This window comes from Harmonia axyridis, chromosome 1 (genome assembly GCF_914767665.1).
Source record: "Harmonia axyridis chromosome 1, icHarAxyr1.1, whole genome shotgun sequence".
NCBI classification, from domain to species: Eukaryota; Metazoa; Arthropoda; class Insecta; order Coleoptera; family Coccinellidae; genus Harmonia; species Harmonia axyridis.
The window spans coordinates 44,761,203-44,782,707 of NC_059501.1; the positions used below are offsets into that span (position 1 = coordinate 44,761,203).

General features: G+C 34.8%; 3 protein-coding genes across 4 annotated transcripts in view; all 3 read left to right on the top strand.

The window, feature by feature from the left end:
- The first annotated feature begins 1,462 nt into the window (after nucleotides 1-1,462).
- On the top strand, nucleotides 1,463-2,951 carry LOC123688170. The gene is made up of 2 exons (XM_045627091.1): nucleotides 1,463-2,427; nucleotides 2,483-2,951. The coding sequence occupies exons 1-2, from the start codon at nucleotides 1,735-1,737 to the stop codon at nucleotides 2,516-2,518; spliced, it is 729 nt and encodes a 242-aa protein (XP_045483047.1). The 5' UTR covers nucleotides 1,463-1,734; the 3' UTR covers nucleotides 2,519-2,951.
- Nucleotides 2,952-8,567: 5,616 nt separating this feature from the next.
- LOC123670845 lies at nucleotides 8,568-10,951 on the top strand. Its single transcript, XM_045604414.1, has 6 exons — nucleotides 8,568-8,704; nucleotides 8,761-9,428; nucleotides 9,499-9,752; nucleotides 9,806-10,087; nucleotides 10,284-10,411; nucleotides 10,895-10,951. Exons 2-6 carry the CDS (start codon nucleotides 9,151-9,153, stop codon nucleotides 10,949-10,951), a joined length of 999 nt encoding a protein of 332 aa, XP_045460370.1. The 5' UTR covers nucleotides 8,568-8,704; nucleotides 8,761-9,150.
- A 1,399-nt stretch (nucleotides 10,952-12,350) lies between these two features.
- Nucleotides 12,351-21,505, top strand: part of LOC123676965 (nuclear pore membrane glycoprotein 210) — a 252,898-nt gene continuing 243,743 nt past the window's right edge. Inside the window, exons 1-4 of one of the 2 annotated variants that reach the window (XM_045613328.1) lie at nucleotides 12,351-12,608; nucleotides 12,668-12,939; nucleotides 12,995-13,197; nucleotides 13,250-13,390. In XM_045613328.1, the coding sequence (XP_045469284.1) occupies nucleotides 12,433-12,608; nucleotides 12,668-12,939; nucleotides 12,995-13,197; nucleotides 13,250-13,390 (792 nt within the window). In that variant the 5' untranslated portion in view covers nucleotides 12,351-12,432. The remainder of the gene's footprint in view (nucleotides 12,609-12,667; nucleotides 12,940-12,994; nucleotides 13,198-13,249; nucleotides 13,391-21,505) is intronic. The other variant, XM_045613319.1, reaches the window with a different exon arrangement.

The window sequence follows — 21,505 nt, forward strand, 5'->3', positions numbered from 1 at the left end:
TGGAACATCGTGCATATCTTGAATTTGAGAAATATCATTACAGGGTGCCAAAAATTGTGAACAAAATTTGATCATAACTTTCGATTTTCAAATCAGAACCCTTTTTTTTGTGATTTCGCTGGATTCTACGGTAAAAAATAAGAGTAGTGTCCAAACGTGATTATGCTCTCAAATTCAATAATTCAAGAGTTATTTGAGATTTTATGAATTTATGTTATACGTAGGGTCAATTTTATTCGATCTGTTTCCAGACAGACTAGCAATAATACTCTATGACCATAGAAATTTAAATATCTAATTACTTTACATGTGACAGGTATTTTCATTATCAAAGCTTCACTAATTTGATTTCACGAATTGAATTTCCGATATTCAAATGACAAAATTCTGGATATACTTTTCTCTAATTATGTGGCAAATCAGTTCTTTCCGGCACATTTTGTGGAACAAAATAGACTGGAACGGATTTATCTATTATTTGTCAAATTTGTGATACAGAAAACTGTTCTACCAACCAACATTTTTCAATGCAAAAATCACTTATAGATATTTATGGAAGTTTCCGTCAATTTCAATAAAAAGACAGTGAATTCGGGAACATAATGTTTAAAACTCGTACAGAAGGCTCATTCTACCACTCGGTCATTCTGAACTCTTGGAAGAATATCAATAAGTTCTGCACTTGTATTATAAATATCTAATTCCATATTCACGATGAATGCAATAGAATTATTGGTAGAACTCATCAAATTTTAAATCAGAAATTTCCTCATCTACTTGAAAGGATGTTGCATACTTCATGAATATCCATTATACTGGATGGAGTACCTACCTAGAAGAAAAAAACCTCTACCTACCAAATGAAATAAAATCATGCAGGACTCCTGTGTGCCAATTCTATTCATATGAAAAAGCGGTAGAATACATTTTATGAATTCAGGAAAAAATCAGCGTGGTGATGAAAAGGGAGTAACAGAAAGTTTGAAACATCCTTCCGAATTATCTTCTCGTCAATTGGTGGTAAATGTGGATATTTCTGATTGAATGCTCGACAAGTTCTCGAAACAATTCTGTTGCATTCACCGTGGATATGGAATAGATCCAGAATTTCATTATTTGAATAACGGGGATTCATATCATCAAATTATAATAGAAAAACTCGAAACCCTTAACGGCGAACCCCCTCAAAATTTAAGGCTAGGACCGCCATTGGTTTGTCGTCATGGAAAGTTATTTGCATCAAATATTTTCATGTGAGCAAGGGCGAACCGGTATGTTCTAGGAAAGAAGTCTTATAGAATTCTACCCTAGAATCAGCATATGATACCGAGTGAATCGTCTAAAATCAGCTAACGATACATGGTTTCCGAAAAATAGTTATTTATTATACAAGGGAAAAAAGTATTAGATTTTAGCTCGAGGTTATGTTGTCTCCCGACGCGAAACGGAGGGAGACAAAAAACCGAGAGCTAAAATCTAATATTTTTCCCGTGTATAATACACTATTTTTTTCTGTGATGGGAAAAACGACAATTTAATAGTGAAAGAACATAATATTACAATGCATTAGAGTCAGAATTTTTAAACTAGTGGGCTGCAATTAGACCAGCGTTGCTATGGAAAACTTCAAAGTAATCAAATATCTGTCAATTTAATTTTGTGATTTGATTCAAAAATTGCGAACTCGGTATTAATTGTTTAGTAGTTATCTTGTTGAATAATTTAAAGTTAAAAATGTCTGATTCCGAGTTTTCTCTGACTCCACCGGAGTTGATAGAAGCCGCGCAAGAAGCGTCACGAAAATTATTGCCAGCTAAATCACGGAAAATATACGAAACCGCGTATTCAAGATTTATGGATTGGAAAATGAAAAAGAAATGCAGTTCATTCTCGGAGACAGTGTTATTGGCTTACTTTTCGGAACTGGCACAACAACAAAAGCCATCAACAGTGTGGTCGAATTATTCAATGATTAAAAGTTTGTTACGATCCAATAATAATGTAGACATTTCAAAATATTTCAAACTAATTACATTTCTGAAACAAAATGGGAAAGGATACACGCCCAAGAAAGCTGCGATTTTTACGAGTACGCAAATTAGTGATTTTTTAAATAATGCACCGGATGAAGTTTATTTAATGGCCAAGGTTGTTGTTGTATTTGGGATTGCAGGTGCTTGTCGAATTTGTGAAATCAGCCAGGTAACATTGGATGATATTGAAGATTCGGGAAAGTTATTAATTGTGAAACTGAAGCAAACAAAGAATGATGTAAACAGAAGATTCGTAGTTACTGAAGAATATATCAAGTATTACCGAATGTACATAGCCCTTCGTCCAGCAGCAGCAAAAGATCGCCGCCTGTTTTATGCATATCGCAATGGAAAATGTATCAATCAGGTTGTGGGTAAAAATCAGTTTTATAAGGTACCTGAAACAGTAGCTAATTTTCTTCAACTTGAAAATGCTCACTCATATACAGGTCATTCATTTCGAAGATCGTCTGCTACACTTTTAGTTGAATCTGGGGGAGACTTGATGACACTAAAGAAACATGGCGGTTGGAAATCATCAACGGTCGCTGAAGGGTATGTTGATGAATCAGTGGCACACAGAACAGAAATTGCTAATAAAGTGTTCAGAACGTGTGGCAGTTCTGAAATAACACCCGATTTGCGACCAGGTACATCAACAACAGTTGTGTCCATGTCAGAGAAAAATATTATTTCAACACAAGAAAATTCGTCTGTTGTACCGAATAGTTCAAGGAACATGTCATTTACGCAATGCACATTTAATAATTGTACTTTTGATATAAAGGAAATGTAACTAATGTTCAATAAAAGATTCTGAAATAAAATATCTTCCTTTATCTATATGTAGATATATATATCCGGGAAAAAAGTACTCACTTTTTTCCCGGGGAAAAAAGTAATTTCGTGAAAAGTCAAATTTTGTTACCTGTCAACAGAGATAAAATGTCAAATTTTTTTCCCGTCACAGAAAAAAATCTTTTATTTTCTAGAGGGATACCCAGTGAAGGATCTACCGGCATAGTGACGGGGTCTAAGGGGCGGAGCCCCTTCGGCGAGCAGAGCGAGTAGTAGAATAAATCCGCTAAGCAAGAAAAGAGGATACATTAAATTGACGCGATATACGAAGCTTTACGATATTTCTGCGCTTTCCATGGCGTTACGTGTTCGTAGAATGTACGGGGGTTCGTAAAAAAAAATTATATCCATCGTCGATGGAGGGAGGTTGATGTAATATTATTATCACTATGTATTTATTAAAATTTGGAAAATATATGAGGATTCGAAAAAACTTGTTTCAGAATTTGTGAGGCGTTAATAGAACGAGGAACGTTTCGACAAATCCCCCTATATTTTCCAAACTATTGCGTGTTCGTTGATGGATTTTTCATTGGTGCGTGGAAAAACATGTGAGGATTCGAAAAAACCATGTTTCAGAATTTGTACCACCGTAGGAGGAGGGAGGGAGGGGTTAATAGAACGAGCGATGTTTCGCTATATCACCCTGTATTTTTTAAACTATTGCGTGTTCGTTGATGGATTTTTCATTGATTCGTTTAAGAACATGTGAGGATTCGAAAAAACCATGTTTCAGAATTTGTACCCCCGTAGGAGGAGGGAGGAAGGGGGGGTTGAAACGAGCAACGTTTCGACAAATCACCCTGTATTTCCTAAACTATTGCGTGTTCGTTGATGGATTTTTCATTGATTCGTTGAAAAACATGTGAGAATTCGAAAAAACCATGTTTCAGAATTTGTACCACCGTAGGAGGAGGAAGGGAGGCGTTAATAGAACGAGCGATGTTTCGCTATATCACCCTGTTATTTTCTAAACTATTGCGTGTTCGTTGATGGATTTTTCATTGATTCGTTGAAAAACATGTGAGGATTCGAAAAAACCATGTTTCAGAATTTGTACCACCGTAGGAGGAGGGAGGGAGGGGTTAATAGAATGAGCCACGTTTCGACAAATCACCCTGTATTTCCTAAACTATTGCGTGTTCGTTGATGGATTTTTCATTATTTCTTTTGAGAACATGTGAGGATTCGAAAAAACCATGTTTCAGAATTTGTATCACCGTAGGAGGAGGGAGGGAGGCGTTAATAGAACGAGCGATGTTTCGCTATATCACCCTGTATTTTCTAAACTATTGCGTGTTCGTTGATGGATTTTTCATTGATTCGTTGAAAAACATGAGAGGATTCGAAAAAACCATGTTTCAGAATTTGTACCACCGTAGGAGGAGGGAGGGAGGGGTTAATAAAACGAGCAACGTTTCGACAAATCACCCTGTATTTCCTAAACTATTGCGTGTTGGTTGATGGATTTTTCATTGGTACGTTGAAAAACATGTGAAGATTCGAAAAAACCATGTTTCAGAATTTGTACCACCGTAGGAGGAGAGAGGGGTTAATGTTAAAGTGGCTGATTGTAATTGTATTATACAGGGTGTTTCCTAAACATGCGGCAAAAATTCAGGGGGTTGTTCCTTGGACTATTCTAAGAATATTTTGTCCTTTGATGATTTTTGAAAAACCTATTTGTTTCGAAGATATAGGGGAAACAAAATTTCAGATAATAACATTTTATTATGAAAAATTACATGAAAATTCAACTCAACCTACAAAAACTGTTGAAAATGACCACCTCTAGCCAGCATACAAGCATCCAATAAAAATAAAAAAAAAATAAATATATTAATTGCTAATACATCACAAAACGAATTCAAATGAAAACCGTGTTTAATCTGTATTCCTTTGCCATCTGCACTTATCAATTTTTAGTAAAAAAACTGGCCGTTTTTAGTAATTGGAATGTTGTTTAACAAATTTAAAAATAAATTGTACCTACTTAGTAAACACAGTGCGGTACGCATTTTTATTTAAACTATTATTAATTTTAAAAATATGAAAAATGTTGTTCGCCCTGTATCTTCGAAACAAAAAGGTTTTTCAAAAATCATCCAAGGACAAAACATGCTTAAAATAGTCCAAGGAACAACCCCCTGAATTTTTGCCGCATGTTTAGGAAACACCCTGTATATGTAATTCACTTACTGCTGCTCGCGCTTTTTGACATCAGTACGATAAATATAATTTATGTATTCCAAAAATATTGAAAATGTTCTCTTCATTTTGTGAAATAATTGAAATAAACGCATTCCAGTTAACTGAGTTATAAATCTAAACCATCCTCGAACTCGCAGGAATACGCATACAGGAGTATGCGGACAAAGGATCTTGCAGACAACATTTTGTATGAGTTTCATTTTTTATATTATATATTCTATTTTGTCTAATCCTTTCATTAATTCCTTACGTTACTTTTTTTCGTAAATTTATCTTATTTTTTTCAATATAGAAATTTAAAAGTTGATTTTGATATATTTTGAATTCGATGTAAATATTGGATAAAATCGGGATTTAATTCCTGTTTTGGTTTCACAGTTTTCAGGATTGATCTGGAACAGTTCGGAATCGGGTGTCTACAGCGCATCAATCCTCCGCAATTCTGAAAATGTCGTGAGATAGTTCGCATTTCGGAACCAAAACAAAGCTATAGTAATAATTTCACAAAATAAGCTTAGATAGTATAGCACCAAATTTCCACACCACCAAAGAGGTATTGCATGATTTTTCAGGCAAGGACGTAACCAGATATTTCGAAAAATTTGAACTTAGGTCGCAATTAGACGGGTGGAGTGAACATGAGACGTTGACATTGCTTAAATTCAAACTAGTAGGGGACGCGTATAATTTTTTTAAATCTGATATTGCCCTAAATTCTTTATCATATGCGGAATTAAAAGCAAGATACCTTTAAAAATTCACTCCAGTTAGGTTACCTTGGGAAAATCAGTGGAATTTAAATAATTGTTTTCAGAGACAGGATGAAAACGTTTCATCTTTTTGCACTAGATTGAGAATTATAGGGGCGGAACTATTAAGTGAGGATTTGTCCGGGGCAACGAAAGATGAGGAATCGGGTATTAGGAAGAAAAATAGGGATTTGATTCTAAATCAATTCAAAATTGGACTACGTAAAGAAGTTATGAGGGAAGTCGGTATTTTTTTATGGCGCGAGGAAAATTTGGATTAAGAAAAAGCAGAGGAACTAGTAAGATTGCAGGAAACGACTCATGAAATGTTGCAAGGGAGATTATCTACTAGAAATATATCGGAAATTAAATTCGGAGTAATATGTCAATTTTGCAGAGAAGTACCTAGGTCATTCGGCAAAAGAGTGTAGAAGTACTTGGGCAAATTGGGGGAACATTCAACAAAACGTCAAAAAAGGCTGTTATTCTTGTGGTCAACAGGGTCATTTCGCGAGGGAATGCCGGAGATCAGTAAGAAGAAATAGTGAAGTATGTTATTCCTGCAATCAGATAGGACACTGGTCGAGAGAGTGCCCAACGAAAAATTGGAGAGTAACCCAATTTCGTAATAATTCTCATTATCGACCATGTTCAGTTAGTAATGAGTTCAAAATCGGAAATATCAGAAAAGTTTACCTCAGTGAAAATAAGTATGAAGGATTAGCGGAAAAGAAAATGACGGAAATTCAGGAGGATGAATCGCGAATTGAGAAAAGGAACATACAATCGGTCGAAAAACAGATGAGAAGTCACATAAATAATGATATTTTTCCAAAAGTAAATAAAGTTAGGGAACTTGAAAAAATACAGGGTGATATAGCGAAACATCGCTCGTTCTATTAACCCCTCCCTCCCTCCTCCTACGGTGGTACAAATTCTGAAACATGGTTTTTTCGAATCCTCACATGTTCTCAAAAGAAATAATGAAAAATCCATCAACGAACACGCAATAGTTTAGGAAATACAGGGTGATTTGTCGAAACGTGGCTCTTTATTTTAACCCCTTCCTCCCTCCTCCTACGGTGGTACAAATTCTGAAACATGGTTTTTCGAATCCTCACATGTTTTTCAAGGAATCAATGAAAAATCCATCAACTAACACGCAATAGTGTAGAAAATACAGGGTGATATAGCGAAACATCGCTCGTTCTATTAACGCCTCCCTTCCTCCTCCTACGGTGGTACAAATTCTGAAACATGGTTTTTTCGAATTCTCACATGTTTTTCAAGGAATGAATGAAAAATCCATCAACGAACACGCAATAGTTTAGGAAATACAGGGTGATTTGTCGAAAGGTTGCTCGTTTTATTAACCCCTCCCTCCCTCCTCCTACGGTGGTACAAATTCTGAAACATGGTTTTTTCGAATCTTCTCATGTTTTTCAACGAATCAATGAAAAATCCATCAACGAACACGCAATAGTTTAGAAAATACAGGGTGATATAGCGAAACATCGCTCGTTATATTAACGCCTCCCTCCCTCCTCCTACGGTGGTACAAATTCTGAAACATGGTTTTTTCGAATTCTCACATGTTTTTCAACGAATCAATGAAAAATCCATCAACGAACACGCAATAGTTTAGGAAATACAGGGTGATTTGTCGAAACGTTGCTCGTTTTATTAACCCCTCCCTCCCTCCTCCTACGGTGGTACAAATTCTGAAACATGGTTTTTTCGAATCCTCTCATGTTTTTCAACGAATCAATGAAAAATCCATCAACGAACACGCAATAGTTTAGAAAATACAGGGTGATATAGCGAAACATCGCTCGTTCTATTAACCCCTCCCTCCCTCCTCCTACGGTGGTACAAATTCTGAAACATGGTTTTTTCGAATTCTCACATGTTTTTCAATGAATCAATGAAAAATCCATCAACGAACACGCAATAGTTTAGGAAATACAGGGTGATTTGTCGAAACGTGGCTTGTTCTATTAACCCCTCCCTCCCTCCTCCTACGTTGGTACAAATTCTGAAACATGGTTTTTTCGAATCCTCACATGTTCTTAAACGAATCAATGAAAAATCCATCAACGAACACGCAATAGTTTAAAAAATACAGGGTGATATAGCGAAACATCGCTCGTTCTATTAACCCCTCCCTCCCTCCTCCTACGGTGGTACAAATTCTGAAACATGGTTTTTTCGAATCCTCACATGTTTTTCCACGCACCAATGAAAAATCCATCAACGAACACGCAATAGTTTGGAAAATATAGGGGGATTTGCCGAAACGTTGCTCGTTCTATTAACGCCTCACAAATTCTGAAACAAGTTTTTTTCGAATCCTCATATATTTTCCAAATTTTAATAAATACATAGTGATAATAATATTACATCAACCTCCCTCCATCGACGATGGATATAATTTTTTTTTACGAACCCCCGTATATTCTACGAACACGTAACGCCATGGAAAGCGCAGAAATATCGTAAAGCTTCGTATATCGCGTCAATTTAATGTATCCTCTTTTCTTGCTTAGCGGATTTATTCTACTATACATCCATTTTTTTTACTGAATTTTAGTATTCACGGCATTATACAATCATTTGTTACGATTTAGTTGACTGAAATGAAAGGAAATCTTTGCTAGAGATTATTTCGAAGTTTGGCAACACTGCAGTTGAATTTCGCTCTTGCCGACTTTCGACAGTCCCCACGTCATAAACCGTTGCTGGAAATGCGTGGATAACTTCACACAAACTATTTCAGTTCAGTCTAGTGATATTGAAAGTTATGCAAGGATGGAAGACTTCGATAAATAAATAAAAATCGTGTGCATATAATATGTGAACGGTTCAGTTAACATTATTATACTACAGGATTCTAATAGTACCATTTTTAGGTCCAAATGGCAAGACTGAGTTTAGTAGAATACTTGCGTTATATTAAAGGCACAAACACTTCTAGAAGTGTTTATGAAGGTGAAGAAGTATTAAATGCTGGTCACATAATATTATGCGGAAAGTTAAATTCTTCCACTTCTACTAAAATCATGATCTGTGCTTTGTGTCTTCAGAGTAGCGCACTCAATGCAGACTCTCATCACATTCGAGGAGAACTTCATTGTAACTCAGGGAAAGGGAGCATTGAAATTAAAACTATGTTGTGTTCATGTAAAGCTGGGAATAGCGGTAGATGTAAACACATTTCTGATGTTTTAATCAAGTGTACAAGGTGTATCATTTTACTAATTCAAAAAGGCGTAATCGTGCCAAGTTGATTTTTAATAAGAATGAATTATGTGCTTATTGTCTTTGTTCTTTTTCTGCTGTTTTTTTTGTTTTGTTTTAGGGAAAATCTTGAAGATCTTGAGATAATTTCTCAAACAGAAATGAAATGTGTTTGGTCAGCTCAAAAACACCTAACGAATGAAAAATATAAAGCTGTTCCTATAAAAGACATGCCGTGTTTTCAAAATAAAATTGAGCAATGTGAGTTGGAAGTAGATGATGATAAGATGTATAATTTTTTCATCAGCCAATTACCTGAATCTGCAATTTCTAAACATAGGTAGGTTGCTCTATAATAAAGCCTAGATCATATTAGGTTTGGCTGGTAAAACTAAAACATTGTATTTTAGCATTGGAAGACGAAGTTTCAGTAACAAAATTCTGAAAAAAAAAGTTGGACCTGAAAATAATGATGTTCTAGCAATTTTGGACAATGCATGTCAGTCTGTTATCATGTTGGAAACTTCAATTGTACCAGTCACTAATGAAAATGAGTGTTGTAAGATATTGTATTCAGAACTGTTCAGTGAGGTTTCTGATACAATAATCAGCATTTGCCAACATTCTCAAGAGTGGCATGAACAGAGGAAATATAGAGTAACAGGTAAAGTTTTATATAACTTAAATACCTTTGTTTAAAACTATATTTATTTGTAGGTTCACGAATATATGAGTTATATACATACTCCAAAACTGGGTGGGATAACAAAGCGTCTAGGTATTTTTATGGTAAAGGCTTCAGTAATAAGTTCACCAAACATGGAGTCAAGTACGAAGGTGATGCTAAAGAGGCTTTTATTGCGCAAACATCCTTACAAGTTGTGGATTGTGGTATGGTTGTTTCACACTCAAATCCATGGCTGGGTTATTCTCCAGTTGGTGTCATTTTTGAGGACAACAGGCCTGTTGCTCTACTGGAGGTGGACTGTTTATATGAAGGTAATTTCCCTAAGAATTTTCATGAATTGGAATTAAAACCTATTGTTTAGACATAATTTTTTTTATATTTCCACTTTCAAATAATTTAATTGTTTGAAAATAATGAAGAGATTAACATAAGTTATTCTCTAAAATTTATGTTGAATGCAATTATTTCATTGATTGAAATCTTCAGTATAGAAATTTTATTTTTCAGGTTCTACCAGGACCATAAATGAAGTGCTGCAAAACACGAAATTCATTGGAAAAACAGGAAATAAATATTTTTTAAAAGAAAAACAGAAATATTATGGTCAAATTCAGTTGGGCATGGCATTATTGAATGTATCTACTTGTTATTTTATATTATATGCTTCTTTTGATAAGAGTGTAGAAATATTGAAAATAGATTTCAATTATGAATTTGCAAAAAAATTATTAACAGTGACAAAGAAAAATTTTTTGAAAAAATGTTACATGTTATTTGCATGACTAATAAACTTTAGGTGAAAGGTTTTTTTACTTATCCGAATTGATCATTTCACATCACCCTTTAATTATACAGTCCCAACAAAATATTACAATTGCTAATGTATTGAATATTTTTAGGAATACTACTGAAAGTCACATATCCATCTTTATTTATTCATTAAGAGATAACTCAATTTACATAAAATGTTTCTAAAAATAAGCTTATACAACTAGGTAACTTAAAACTACTCATATTGATACCTATTTATCCAATTATATTATTGCTTGACTAATGAATCATCAAAAATAATGTGAATTCAATTGAAAATATTTCACTTATGAAATGTATATTTGTAGAATATCACACAAACACACGGCAGAATGCAAGAACCTCAGAGGAATGAAAAGGACTGACTACTAGGGATGTGTCGTTCACGAACGAACGGATCAAAAGACCCGGGTCTTCAAAACGAATGGTTCGATCGGGTCGTCTCGCTGAAAATGATTCGTTCGTTCGAACCGATCCAGATGAGTCAAACTTTCACGTTCAGTTCATTCAATCTGTGGATCTTTTAGGTCCCAAAGATCGAAAGATCCATGGAATGGTTCGTTTTTCTAGTCTAGGTAGACTATTTCGGATGGGTTGACCGCAAAGAAACATCTGGTAGTAATAAAATACATCAATTTCGCAGATGAATCATCGGCTCGGCAGTCGGCACCCGGTTTTGAACAAAAATGATAGATAGTAACTGTCTGTAATGGCTCCCTCTCATGATTATTACCAATTATGATATCTTGAAAATGTGTTAATGTATATTGTTTATTATTTTTCGATAAAAATTTTTCAGAAACATGAATGTAGTTTAGTTAAAACTATACATTCATGATTTATTAGTAGCTAAAACCTCGAATAGTCCGCAATCATTCAATTTGAACGAGACATAAATTGGTTTATGAAATTTTTTCATAATCATTACATGGATCAGATCTCAACTCAATTAACTCAATTCATTATATTCGGCCAATTCGGTAACTTATAACTTCTTGATAATGGATTATCTCCTTTATGTTTATTATCATGTCTCGAATATATCATTATCACGAATTCTCGATCCTATTAAAAACATACCGATCCACAAATACAAAGGTGATCTTAACTTAACAAAAACATTCTTAACCTTAACTTGACCAGGTAAAGAAAAGAAGGAACGAAAGAACCAGATCTACGGATCTTTGAATCATGCGCAAATCGTGCATGGTTCGATCTGAGCTAGTGAGCTGAAAAGAACCATTGGGTCAATTGAACGGGTCTTTTGAACCGGGTCGTCAGAGCTATTGATCTGGTTCGACCCGGGTCGTCGAAATTGAACGAACCACACATCCCTACTGACTACCTCTCAGGTAAGAGCCATAGCAAACCATGGCAACATTTATAGTTACTCTGATTGTCACCAGGTGGCGTAGCGCTTATCTTGATTCGCGCTTTATGCGATCTAGTATGACGAAGGCAAAATCGGATAAATTTATTGAAGGAGGTGACAGTCTCATTGAATGTCTCTGTCATAATTTCATTTTTAAACGCCGCCAGACAAAAATCAGGAATTCGAACAATTCTGAAGAGCGCCACCTTGCAGAACAATGGTAAGTAAACAACAAAGCAACAGGTGGACTGTTTCAAAAAGTCTGTAACTAAATGGAATCAGTGCACACACATAGACCTAATATCATAATTTGATTTTGATATTAGGTCTATGTGCACACACCAGGGTTTCTATGTACCTATTGTATCTTAATCGTAGGCCTAATATACATTATTAGTTCTATGATCTTAATTCAAACTTAACCTTATAAATCAAATGTTTTAAATTTTCGGAATTTTACTGAGATTGAAAATTATGGGAATTATCAGAGAAACTAGTATACTGACAATAATTTTTTGTATCGTCTTAGCCTATACGTTTGTTGAATCTTCAAAATTGAATGTTCCACGTGTTTTACTTCCAATTTTCAAGGATTTCAATCCCAATTTCACTCTAGAAGCAACGGAAGAAGATGATAGTTGTTTTAAATGGTAGGTTATGATTCAAAATTCCATAATTTCTGGAGATATTACATTTCTGCATATTGTAGGAAAACAACTCTACCAGAAGCTTTGAAATTGATACCTCTTGAGGAAGACCCATTCTTGAAATGTTCAAAGAAAATAATTGTCACTGCTACTGGGAAAGTGAGTGTTAAGACTATAGCTATCGTTATAGCAGAAGATATTAACAGTGACAACTCTTTGAGATGTGTTGTTACATTTGATCATATCACCTCACTGTCTGTTGTATCTAAAACCAGAGAATTATATTTAACAGAAGCACCAGAAGTATTTGAAATAAGAGCCTTAGATTCTCAAGGTAATAGAAATAACATACCATGTTATCATTGAGTTCAACTCAAAAATACTTTTAGGAAATGAATTCTCATCATTGCAAGGTGTGGAATTTAACTGGAGGATTCAGACTATGGGTAGAGTTAAGGATGCTGAAATAATCAGATGTTTGCCATTTAGTGTATATGATTATGAGGCTCCTGATGATATAACACAATTAGAAGCTCAAAATAAGAAAGGCAATATGGCAGTATTAGAAGGGGTTCAAACTGGAGCTGCAAATGTTATATTTTATTTATATCTGCAGACCAAATGAATTAATTTTTTTTTTGCAGGTCATTGTGACCTTATCATATGTAGAATATGCATTTTTGGCTCCATTGGAAGTTCCTATGACGGTTGCTGCAAATATCATTCTACAACCCTCCGAAGTGTTTTTGATGGCTGGGGACTATATTCAATATACAGTCCACATAGTAAGAACTTTTATTATTTATTACATGGCAAGCAATGAAATTTGGCTTCAACACATGAGTGCTCAGTATGAAACAATTGTATGCATAGTATCTCCTAAAAAAAACATTGTTCAAATTAGATTTGATGTTCAACAGCATCATTTAGGAGAGAGTAGTGATATATCCAAAAATTCTTTCATAGAACGCCTGTCTTTTGGATGTTTTATGAGCTACCTAAGATAAAGTGTGAAATTACCCAAAACCACAAGTATAGTCCAGGTAAAGTAGGGTGCAAGCAAAAAATGCTATACAGAATGATATTTTTTCTTCCTCATTTTTGAGGCAATATAAGGGCAATTTCTCGATAAAAATTCATGGCTATTTTAAATAAAGAAGTACTGTTTTCTGCTTTTAGCACAGAATCAACATATGCATGATATAATTGCTCCAAGCTTGAGAAGCTGTAATGTTCTATATCCAGCCTGATTCTGCAAAATAGTAAGATCACGCCTTTACGGTCCTAGTTTCACAGCATGTCTTCTTATTTTCATACTTTCAAGCAAAGGTTTATTTTTGAACATAGAAATGAGGCATTGCTTGAGTCAATAGTGCTCAATCAGCCAATATCCCTTGACAATTTTGATCTAGGAGAATAATTGATGAAATTATAAATGTAAAATGTAAGTTGTAATGAATTGAATGGAGGGAAAATAATGAACGAACTTTATTTGACCTTAATATTGACAGCCCAGAATATATATTGACAGCGGAACTTCTGAAAGAAATTGAACATAAATTTGAATCATTTCAGAATCAACAATGAAAAGAAAAACAAACGAGTTTATATGTAAGGAATTGAATATGTTTTTATATTCATTTTTCATATTTTTATATTCATATTATAAATGATATTGAAAATTGGTGAGTGAAGTCGTGTTATCTGGCGCTCCGTTTTGATTGTGAAATTTTGGTGGGTCATTGGCCGTTCTTAAGATTGAATTTTTGAGGGATAGAACTTTTGAGTTTATTGCATACACAGGTATGTGTTTGAGATGATTTAGTCCATTCGATTCCGCTGAAAAGTCATTATTACTTATTTGTATACATTGATATCGCTTCTTTTTTCGTCGATAACAGCGAGCATCGTACGTTCCCCAGGTGGAGCATTGAACACATTTACCGCGTGACTCATTCTCAGAAGGAGGCTGTTATAATTTGACCTTTCGTTCATACCGAATTTCCCGATTCCGCCTAACCCGTGGCCTTCCTTGTCTGTCTTGAGTCTTCCTTAAGGGCCCAAGGAAGTGAAGTTTGTCCTCCTGATATCCTTCTTTTTGTGTTGGGGGTGTTACAGCGGTGCGGTTGATCACAGAGTCAATTTTTGGATAAATATTTATTAAGTACTATGGATGAAAAAGCAGTTAAGCACATATTGGAAAAAATTGATAAAGTAAAGAACGAATTAAAAAACAGTTTTCAGGAAAAAATAAATAACGTGAAGATCGAATTGAAAAACATAATTCAGGCAACCGAAGCTAACATATTATTAGAGTTCGAGGATTTGAAGTTCCGATTTCGTCAGCTCGAGACCGAGAATGAACATCTAAAAGATAGCATTGAACAGTTAGAAAGGAAATCTAGAAAAAATAACATCATTGTTTTTGGATGGACTGCGTCAAATGAGGATATCAATTCGGACTTCATTTGTACTGAACTCAATAGGCTACTGGGGGTTGAAGTTCACGGCATAGATATAAACGATTTCTTCTGTTTGGGTAATAAATCAGGGCGACCGGTGAAAGTGGAGTTCGTATCATACCTCAGGAAAATTGATATTATAAAAAATACTAAAAAACTTAAAGGAACTGGCATTACAATTGCGAATGATTTAACAGAAAAACAGCGTAACCAATATCAGGTGTTAAGGAAATTTTTAATTGAGGAAAGGAAGAAGGGTAGGACGTGCTACATAAAAGGCGCTAAACTGGTGGTCAACGGTGAGGAGTTTACTATTCAAGAACTGCAGCAATCCCAAGGTGAAGACAACAAAATCAGTAGTACTCCGGCGACACCTACGCAAGCCCTTGTTGTGCGGCCGGAAAAAACAGAGGGGCAGATCCGAGTTCACCGGGCTGAGGCACGGCCGGTTATTTCGGAAGTTGGTCCACTGAACAATACGCCGATAGCGAATACAAAAATAGCTGAAAATACACCAAAGGTTGATAAAGGTCTCGATAAAGATATAAATATAGGAAAGAACACACGGCTGCGCTCAAATTCACAAAAAAAATAATTGTGGGATACGTATTGTCCTTTACCTTGTTTGTTTTGTTGCTGTCAAAATAGTGGATAAGGGTTTAGTGTAGTGTATATATGGTATTATATCTTACATGTGGTCATGGTTTTGATGATTTGTGCGATGAATTGGTATAATAATCCATAAGATATGGATCGCTTTATTAGGGAATACGAGAGCGAGTATTTCGATACTAAGCTAATACAGATCACAAAAGATTTCGGGAAATGTATTTTAGAAAACGATTTCAGTGTTATGCATATGAATGTGAGAAGTATGTCGATGAATTTTGAGGAGTTTCGTCTGTATCTCTTGTATATGGCAGTGAAATTCGATGTAATAGTCTTGACGGAAACATACAAAGTCGCAAGCTTGGAAATGTTTCATATTGACGGATATACGATTATCTACAATGAGGGAGACTACAATAAGAATGATGGTGTTGTGGTGTATTTGAGACAATATATGAAGTTTAATGCTAAAACAGTGCAAATAGCTGATACGAAGGTGCTGGACATAGATATTTGCGAGAAAGAAAAACTTAAAATTACGGCTATTTACAGGTCTCCACATAGTTGTCCAAATGTCTTCAATGTTGGTCTTTTAGAATATTTAAAAAAAAATGAAAATATACAGAGCCATCATATCATCACAGGGGATATAAATCTTGACCTCTTGTCCGAGGATTCATTTGTTGAAGAATATAAAAACATATTGAGTACTTTCGGTTTCATGTCGGTGATAAATGGTTGCACTCGTCCAGAAAGTGGAAGCTGTTTAGACCACTTTTTTATCAGAAACTGGAGACAGGGTGGAAATATTGATTTAAATGGTTATATTTTACAGTATTTGATTACTGATCACTACCCGATAGTCCTTACTTTGAATATGAAAACAAAAATAAAAAAAGAAAACTCAAATCTTAGAAGCAAAGAATTCATTGATTATGACTCGTTGAAGACAAAATTGGCAGGTGAAACATGGCTTCGGATGTATGAAAAAAATGATGCTGATTCTATAACGGAAACGTTCATACAATAAAATACCTTGGTATAGAAATAGATGGACACCTGAAATGGAAAGAACATATAAATAACCTAGTAAAGAAACTCCGGGGGTTTCTATATCAGTTTAAAATAATGGCTAGATATGTGACGAGTACGAAGCACCTTAAGATGATATATTGTGCTTTGGTAGAATCGCAGATAAATTACGGGATCATTGGATGGGGCGGTGTTTATAGTAGTCACCTGCAGAAGCTTCAAGTTGTGCAAAAATGGATTTTAAAAATTATATTCAAGAAGAAACTAACTTTTCCAACTGAGCAGATATATTCCTTGTCGGGTGTGTTTGATCCTAGACAATTATATACTCAGAAGATTTTACATCGTGTGTTTATGAACAAAATTGAAATCAAATTGCCGGAACATGAACACAATACGCGAAATAGGGAAAGAAATTATAGGACAGACAGGAGTCAGAAGAGAATAGGACAAAGAAGTTTCATGTATTTGGCGCCAAGGTTATATAAACGTTTACCTGATGATCTGAGAATTATTGACAAAACAAGGACCTTCAAAATAAAACTTAAAATATGGATCACTGAAAACAAAGATTTGATAAAAACAATAATAGATTAGTTATGAAAAATTATAAAACAAAGATCTAATAAAGATAAATTAAGTTAATAAATTGATTAATTAGTTAAGAAATAATGAAATTGAAAAAGGGAACTTACCTGAGAAGAAAATAAAAGTGAAAAATTTTTAAAACTCACCGATTGGGACTAAAACACGATGATGACACTATTTTCACTATTTAAGGATCTGAAACCTATTAAAGAAAGAACTTGAAACAACAGATAAAAAAAATGGTTACACATATTGGCAGGATTCTAATTATAGCAGAGTGCACAAGAATAACAAATATTTAATTTATGTAAATAATAATTGTTCATGTATATTAGAATAAGTTTTGAGTTCGAATGAATATAGGCACCACGCACAGGTAATTTTTTAGAAATAAATTATTACCTCTGTGGTAAACATGTTTATTAATGTTACTGTATTGAATCATGAATAAACTTTATTATTATTATTATTATTATTCATAGAATGAATGATGAACGTATGGAACAAGAACATATGATGTGTGACGTGTCGACCTCGTGTAAGCAGGGTAAATTCCGGCTCGCGACTTCACTTAGTGAAGATTAGAGTGAGTTCTTTTAAAATTAGGTGGAAATTAATAATGGGTGCCAGGTGAAGAGATGATTGGCTTAAGAAAAAATTGCGTACTCCTCTACCATAGTAGCAATAAAAAAAATTACTCAATGTCAAACGTATATTTAAAATTAAAATTTATGCAGTGTCATCTGTGCGGTCACAGTACAGATGATTGAAATAGCCCAATAAACTATCTAACAAATAGTCCATCATCAATATCTAGACAACAGTTAGAAATTCGTTATGGGCCTGAATTATATCAAGAGGTCAGGAAATATGAGGAAACCTCAATTAAACTTGCCATAGAAACTAACCACCTAACGTTTTTACACCTTGCCAGAGTCTGTAACCTAACCTGACTAAGGTCACAGAGTAAAACTCCCACTAAGAGGCAGAAAGGCAGATATAAACTGCACAGATGATAGAAGGAGCCCAATAAACTAACATATAGTCCATCATCAATATCTAGACAACAATTATTTATACGTTTTTTATTGAAACAGAATTTCATAGTTACCAAAGGCCAGAAGGGTTTCCTAAAAACTATACCTAACATTTACTAAATGTCAGAAGGGTTTCCTACCAATTGAACTCCCTATCCCAATTCTAAAACATAAGCCTTACTTGGCTTAGGCCAAACCTCTAACTTAATTATCAAAACAAAAAAATAAATGAACTGCGACAAACTCCAACTACACCAGATTTTGATTAATCAAGATAAACCTTTAGATTGACTTCAAACTAGATATCCTGAAGGGATACACAAAAACAGTGGTTGGTTAAATAAGTGAAATAAAATCAAGTCATAAATCCTGAAGGGATACTCGGGTAATGAAGTAAAAAAATGGCCAGTTAGTGAAGTGCAACTTCCAGCAAACTGCTTCAATTTTCACAATGTATATATATATATAATAAGCATAAGTCAACCTTGGTTCAATATTTTTTATCAATGTCTATCAATAGAAAAAAAATAGTAATAAAAACTGTTAATGTATATTCAAATAACTGATTTACTATCAGTACACTAAATTGTTACTTCCAAAGTTAAAGTTTTAGCACAATACTCATTAATGCCATTGCTGGTTACCTGAATCAAAACCAATATTGAAGATTGACAGCAATTTTAACGGTGAGATCTCAATGCTTGGAATGTACCATCCACCAGAACTGCACCAGAAATGGTGGTATATTCTCCAATTTAGTTCAAGTCACCGATAACCTCCTTTTGACAATTTGCCGAATGTTTTTTGGAGAGTCTTTCTCGAGAGCCAAGTTACAAGGGGTTTGGTGTTTCGTCCCGAGATCGCTGGTGGTCTCTTCAGTTGGGCTATACAGCAATCTATGCCCAAGACACTCTCTTTCAACCATTGTGAGAGGTAACCCTGTTGCCTCAGATCTTCTTGTTGTTTAAGGTCCGGAATTTACATTCCCTATGCCTCTAATTTCATTTCTTCTATTTTCTGCTGTTGTCTGAACGGAAGGTTTTCCTCCCTACTTCATGTTACTTTTTTTCTTTTATTTAGTTGTTTGAAAGAGGTATTTCCTCTTATCTGTCATTCTTATTTGGATTTGTAGTATCTTTCTTAATTCCTTATTCTCTTGCTCTTTCAGCGTCTCTATTGTCTTCTTTTTTTGTTTATTGACTATTTCCTCAATAGTTTCAATTTTCAGTTTTTCTCTTATTTGTTGGTTAGTTATATACCATGGGGCGCCAATCACTGTTCTTATTACTGAATTTAGAGTACTTTGCAACTGATCATTATTCTTGTCTTTGGTATTGTACCAGGTAACTCCTGCATACGTCATGCTTGGTATTAGCACTATTTTACTTATATTCAGCTTGTTTTCTAAAGAAAGTTTACTTTTAGGGTTGAGCAGCGGATACAGTCTGCCGTGCAATTGCCTTGTCATTTTTCTGTTTTCTTCTATCTGTTTGTTAGAATTCATTCTTTCGTCCAGTATTACTCCCAGATATTTTGGTTCCTTTTTCCATTCTATCGTCTGGTTTTCTATTTTGACGTTTCCTGCTTTCTCTTTCTTCACTGTTGTTCCTCTGAAGTAGATCGCAACTGTTTTCGATGTATTCACTTTGAATCTATATTTCTTGAAGTATTCCATCAGTTTAGGTCTATCTGTAACTGCCTAGTGTTTGATTTCCGCATTGTACTGTGATAGTATTTGACAGTGTCATCTGCAAACTGTGCTATCTTGCATCTATTCATTTTCGGTATGTCTGCCATGTATAAGTTGAACAGCAGCGGTCCTATAACCGATCCGTGGGGAACTCCGGCTTCTATTTCTCTAATCGTTGACCTGGTATTATCGATATTCACCCTAAATTTTTTATTTGCCAGGTACGATTGTATCAATCTCGTAAGTTTGATTGGAAATTTCATCAACTTCATTTTGCAAATCAGACCTTGATGCCATATTTTATCAAATGCCTTTTCTATATCCAAGAACCGGTATCTGTAGAGAGGTTCATTTGCTCCTTAATATTTTCCGTTGGATTGTATTTCAGCTTCGATTATTCTTTTTTCTTGATCCTCGATTGCTTCGTCTAGCTGTTCTTTGTTTTCTATCTTCACATGTTCTGTTTGAAATATTTCTTTGAAGTTTGCCCAATTAATCGATTTTCGGTACGTGGGTAGTCTGTCTGTTCCGATTTCTAATGTCAAGATCACTGGGCTGTGATCTGATGAGAGATCCATCTTGGTTTCTATTTCATAATTCGCTGATTCATTTTTCATTAATGCTATGTCCAGTACCTCCATCGTACCTGTGGTTTCGTGGATATGAGTGGGATCTTCTTGCCCTAGTACTAACAGATTACATTTGTCTGCTATAGCTCTCAGCTTAGGGATTTGTCTTCCTGCTATTCTAATCAGGATGCTTCGCATTTAAGTCTCCCGCTATTATCGTAGGTTTTTTATTTCGGAAGAAGTTTTTTATATCAGCTTCTTCTAATCCATTGTTTGGGGAACGGTACACAGAGTAAATGTTTATTTCACCTGCCTTCGTTTCAACACTTACCCCTTTTTCTTTGATATTTGCACTTAGAACTTCTGGTAGTTCGTGATGTACAATTCCTCTTTTCATTGAGACAGCTGTACCTCCTCCTCTACCTTGTTCTCTGTCTTTTCTATATACTTCATAATTTCTTATTTTAAATTCTTTTGTTGGCTTCAAATAGGTTTCACCCAAGAGAAGTATATCAATTTTATTGTTAGTTAATTCCTGTCTTTTTGGAAGACTGAATTTGCGTTCCACAAGGCAATTGTAAGACTTTTTTTATCGGTGTGGCTCATTTCTTCTCGAAGAGCTTAATCCGTTTTTCCTGCTCTTCTAATATTAGAAGGGGATCGTTTGCTTCATTGTCGCATTGGTAGCGCAAAATAGTAGTCATTCTTCCTAGAATGGCTGCTAGATTGTCATCGTTTGTAATAGATTTTTTCCCTTCTTTAGGTTGCTGTTCCTCTTTGCTTTCTGGGATTTTTTCTCCATCCTTTTTAGCTTCTTCTTTTTGGCATCCATGCTTTTTCTGTTTTCTATTATTTTAGTCCACGCATTTTCTTTAGGTAGTGGTGCATCTTTGTATTTGGGTTTCTGTATACT

Coding starts and splice junctions, on each gene's coding strand:
- LOC123670845 (XM_045604414.1), top strand. CDS start 9,151: ATGAATTATGTGCTTATTGTCTTTGTTCTTTTTCTGCTGTTTTTTTTG. Junction 9,753..9,805: donor GAGGAAATATAGAGTAACAG/GTAAAGTTTTAT, acceptor ATTTATTTGTAG/GTTCACGAATATATGAGTTA. Junction 10,088..10,283: donor GGTGGACTGTTTATATGAAG/GTAATTTCCCTA, acceptor TTTATTTTTCAG/GTTCTACCAGGACCATAAAT.
- LOC123688170 (XM_045627091.1), top strand. CDS start 1,735: ATGTCTGATTCCGAGTTTTCTCTGACTCCACCGGAGTTGATAGAAGCC. Junction 2,428..2,482: donor GTAAAAATCAGTTTTATAAG/GTACCTGAAACA, acceptor ACTCATATACAG/GTCATTCATTTCGAAGATCG.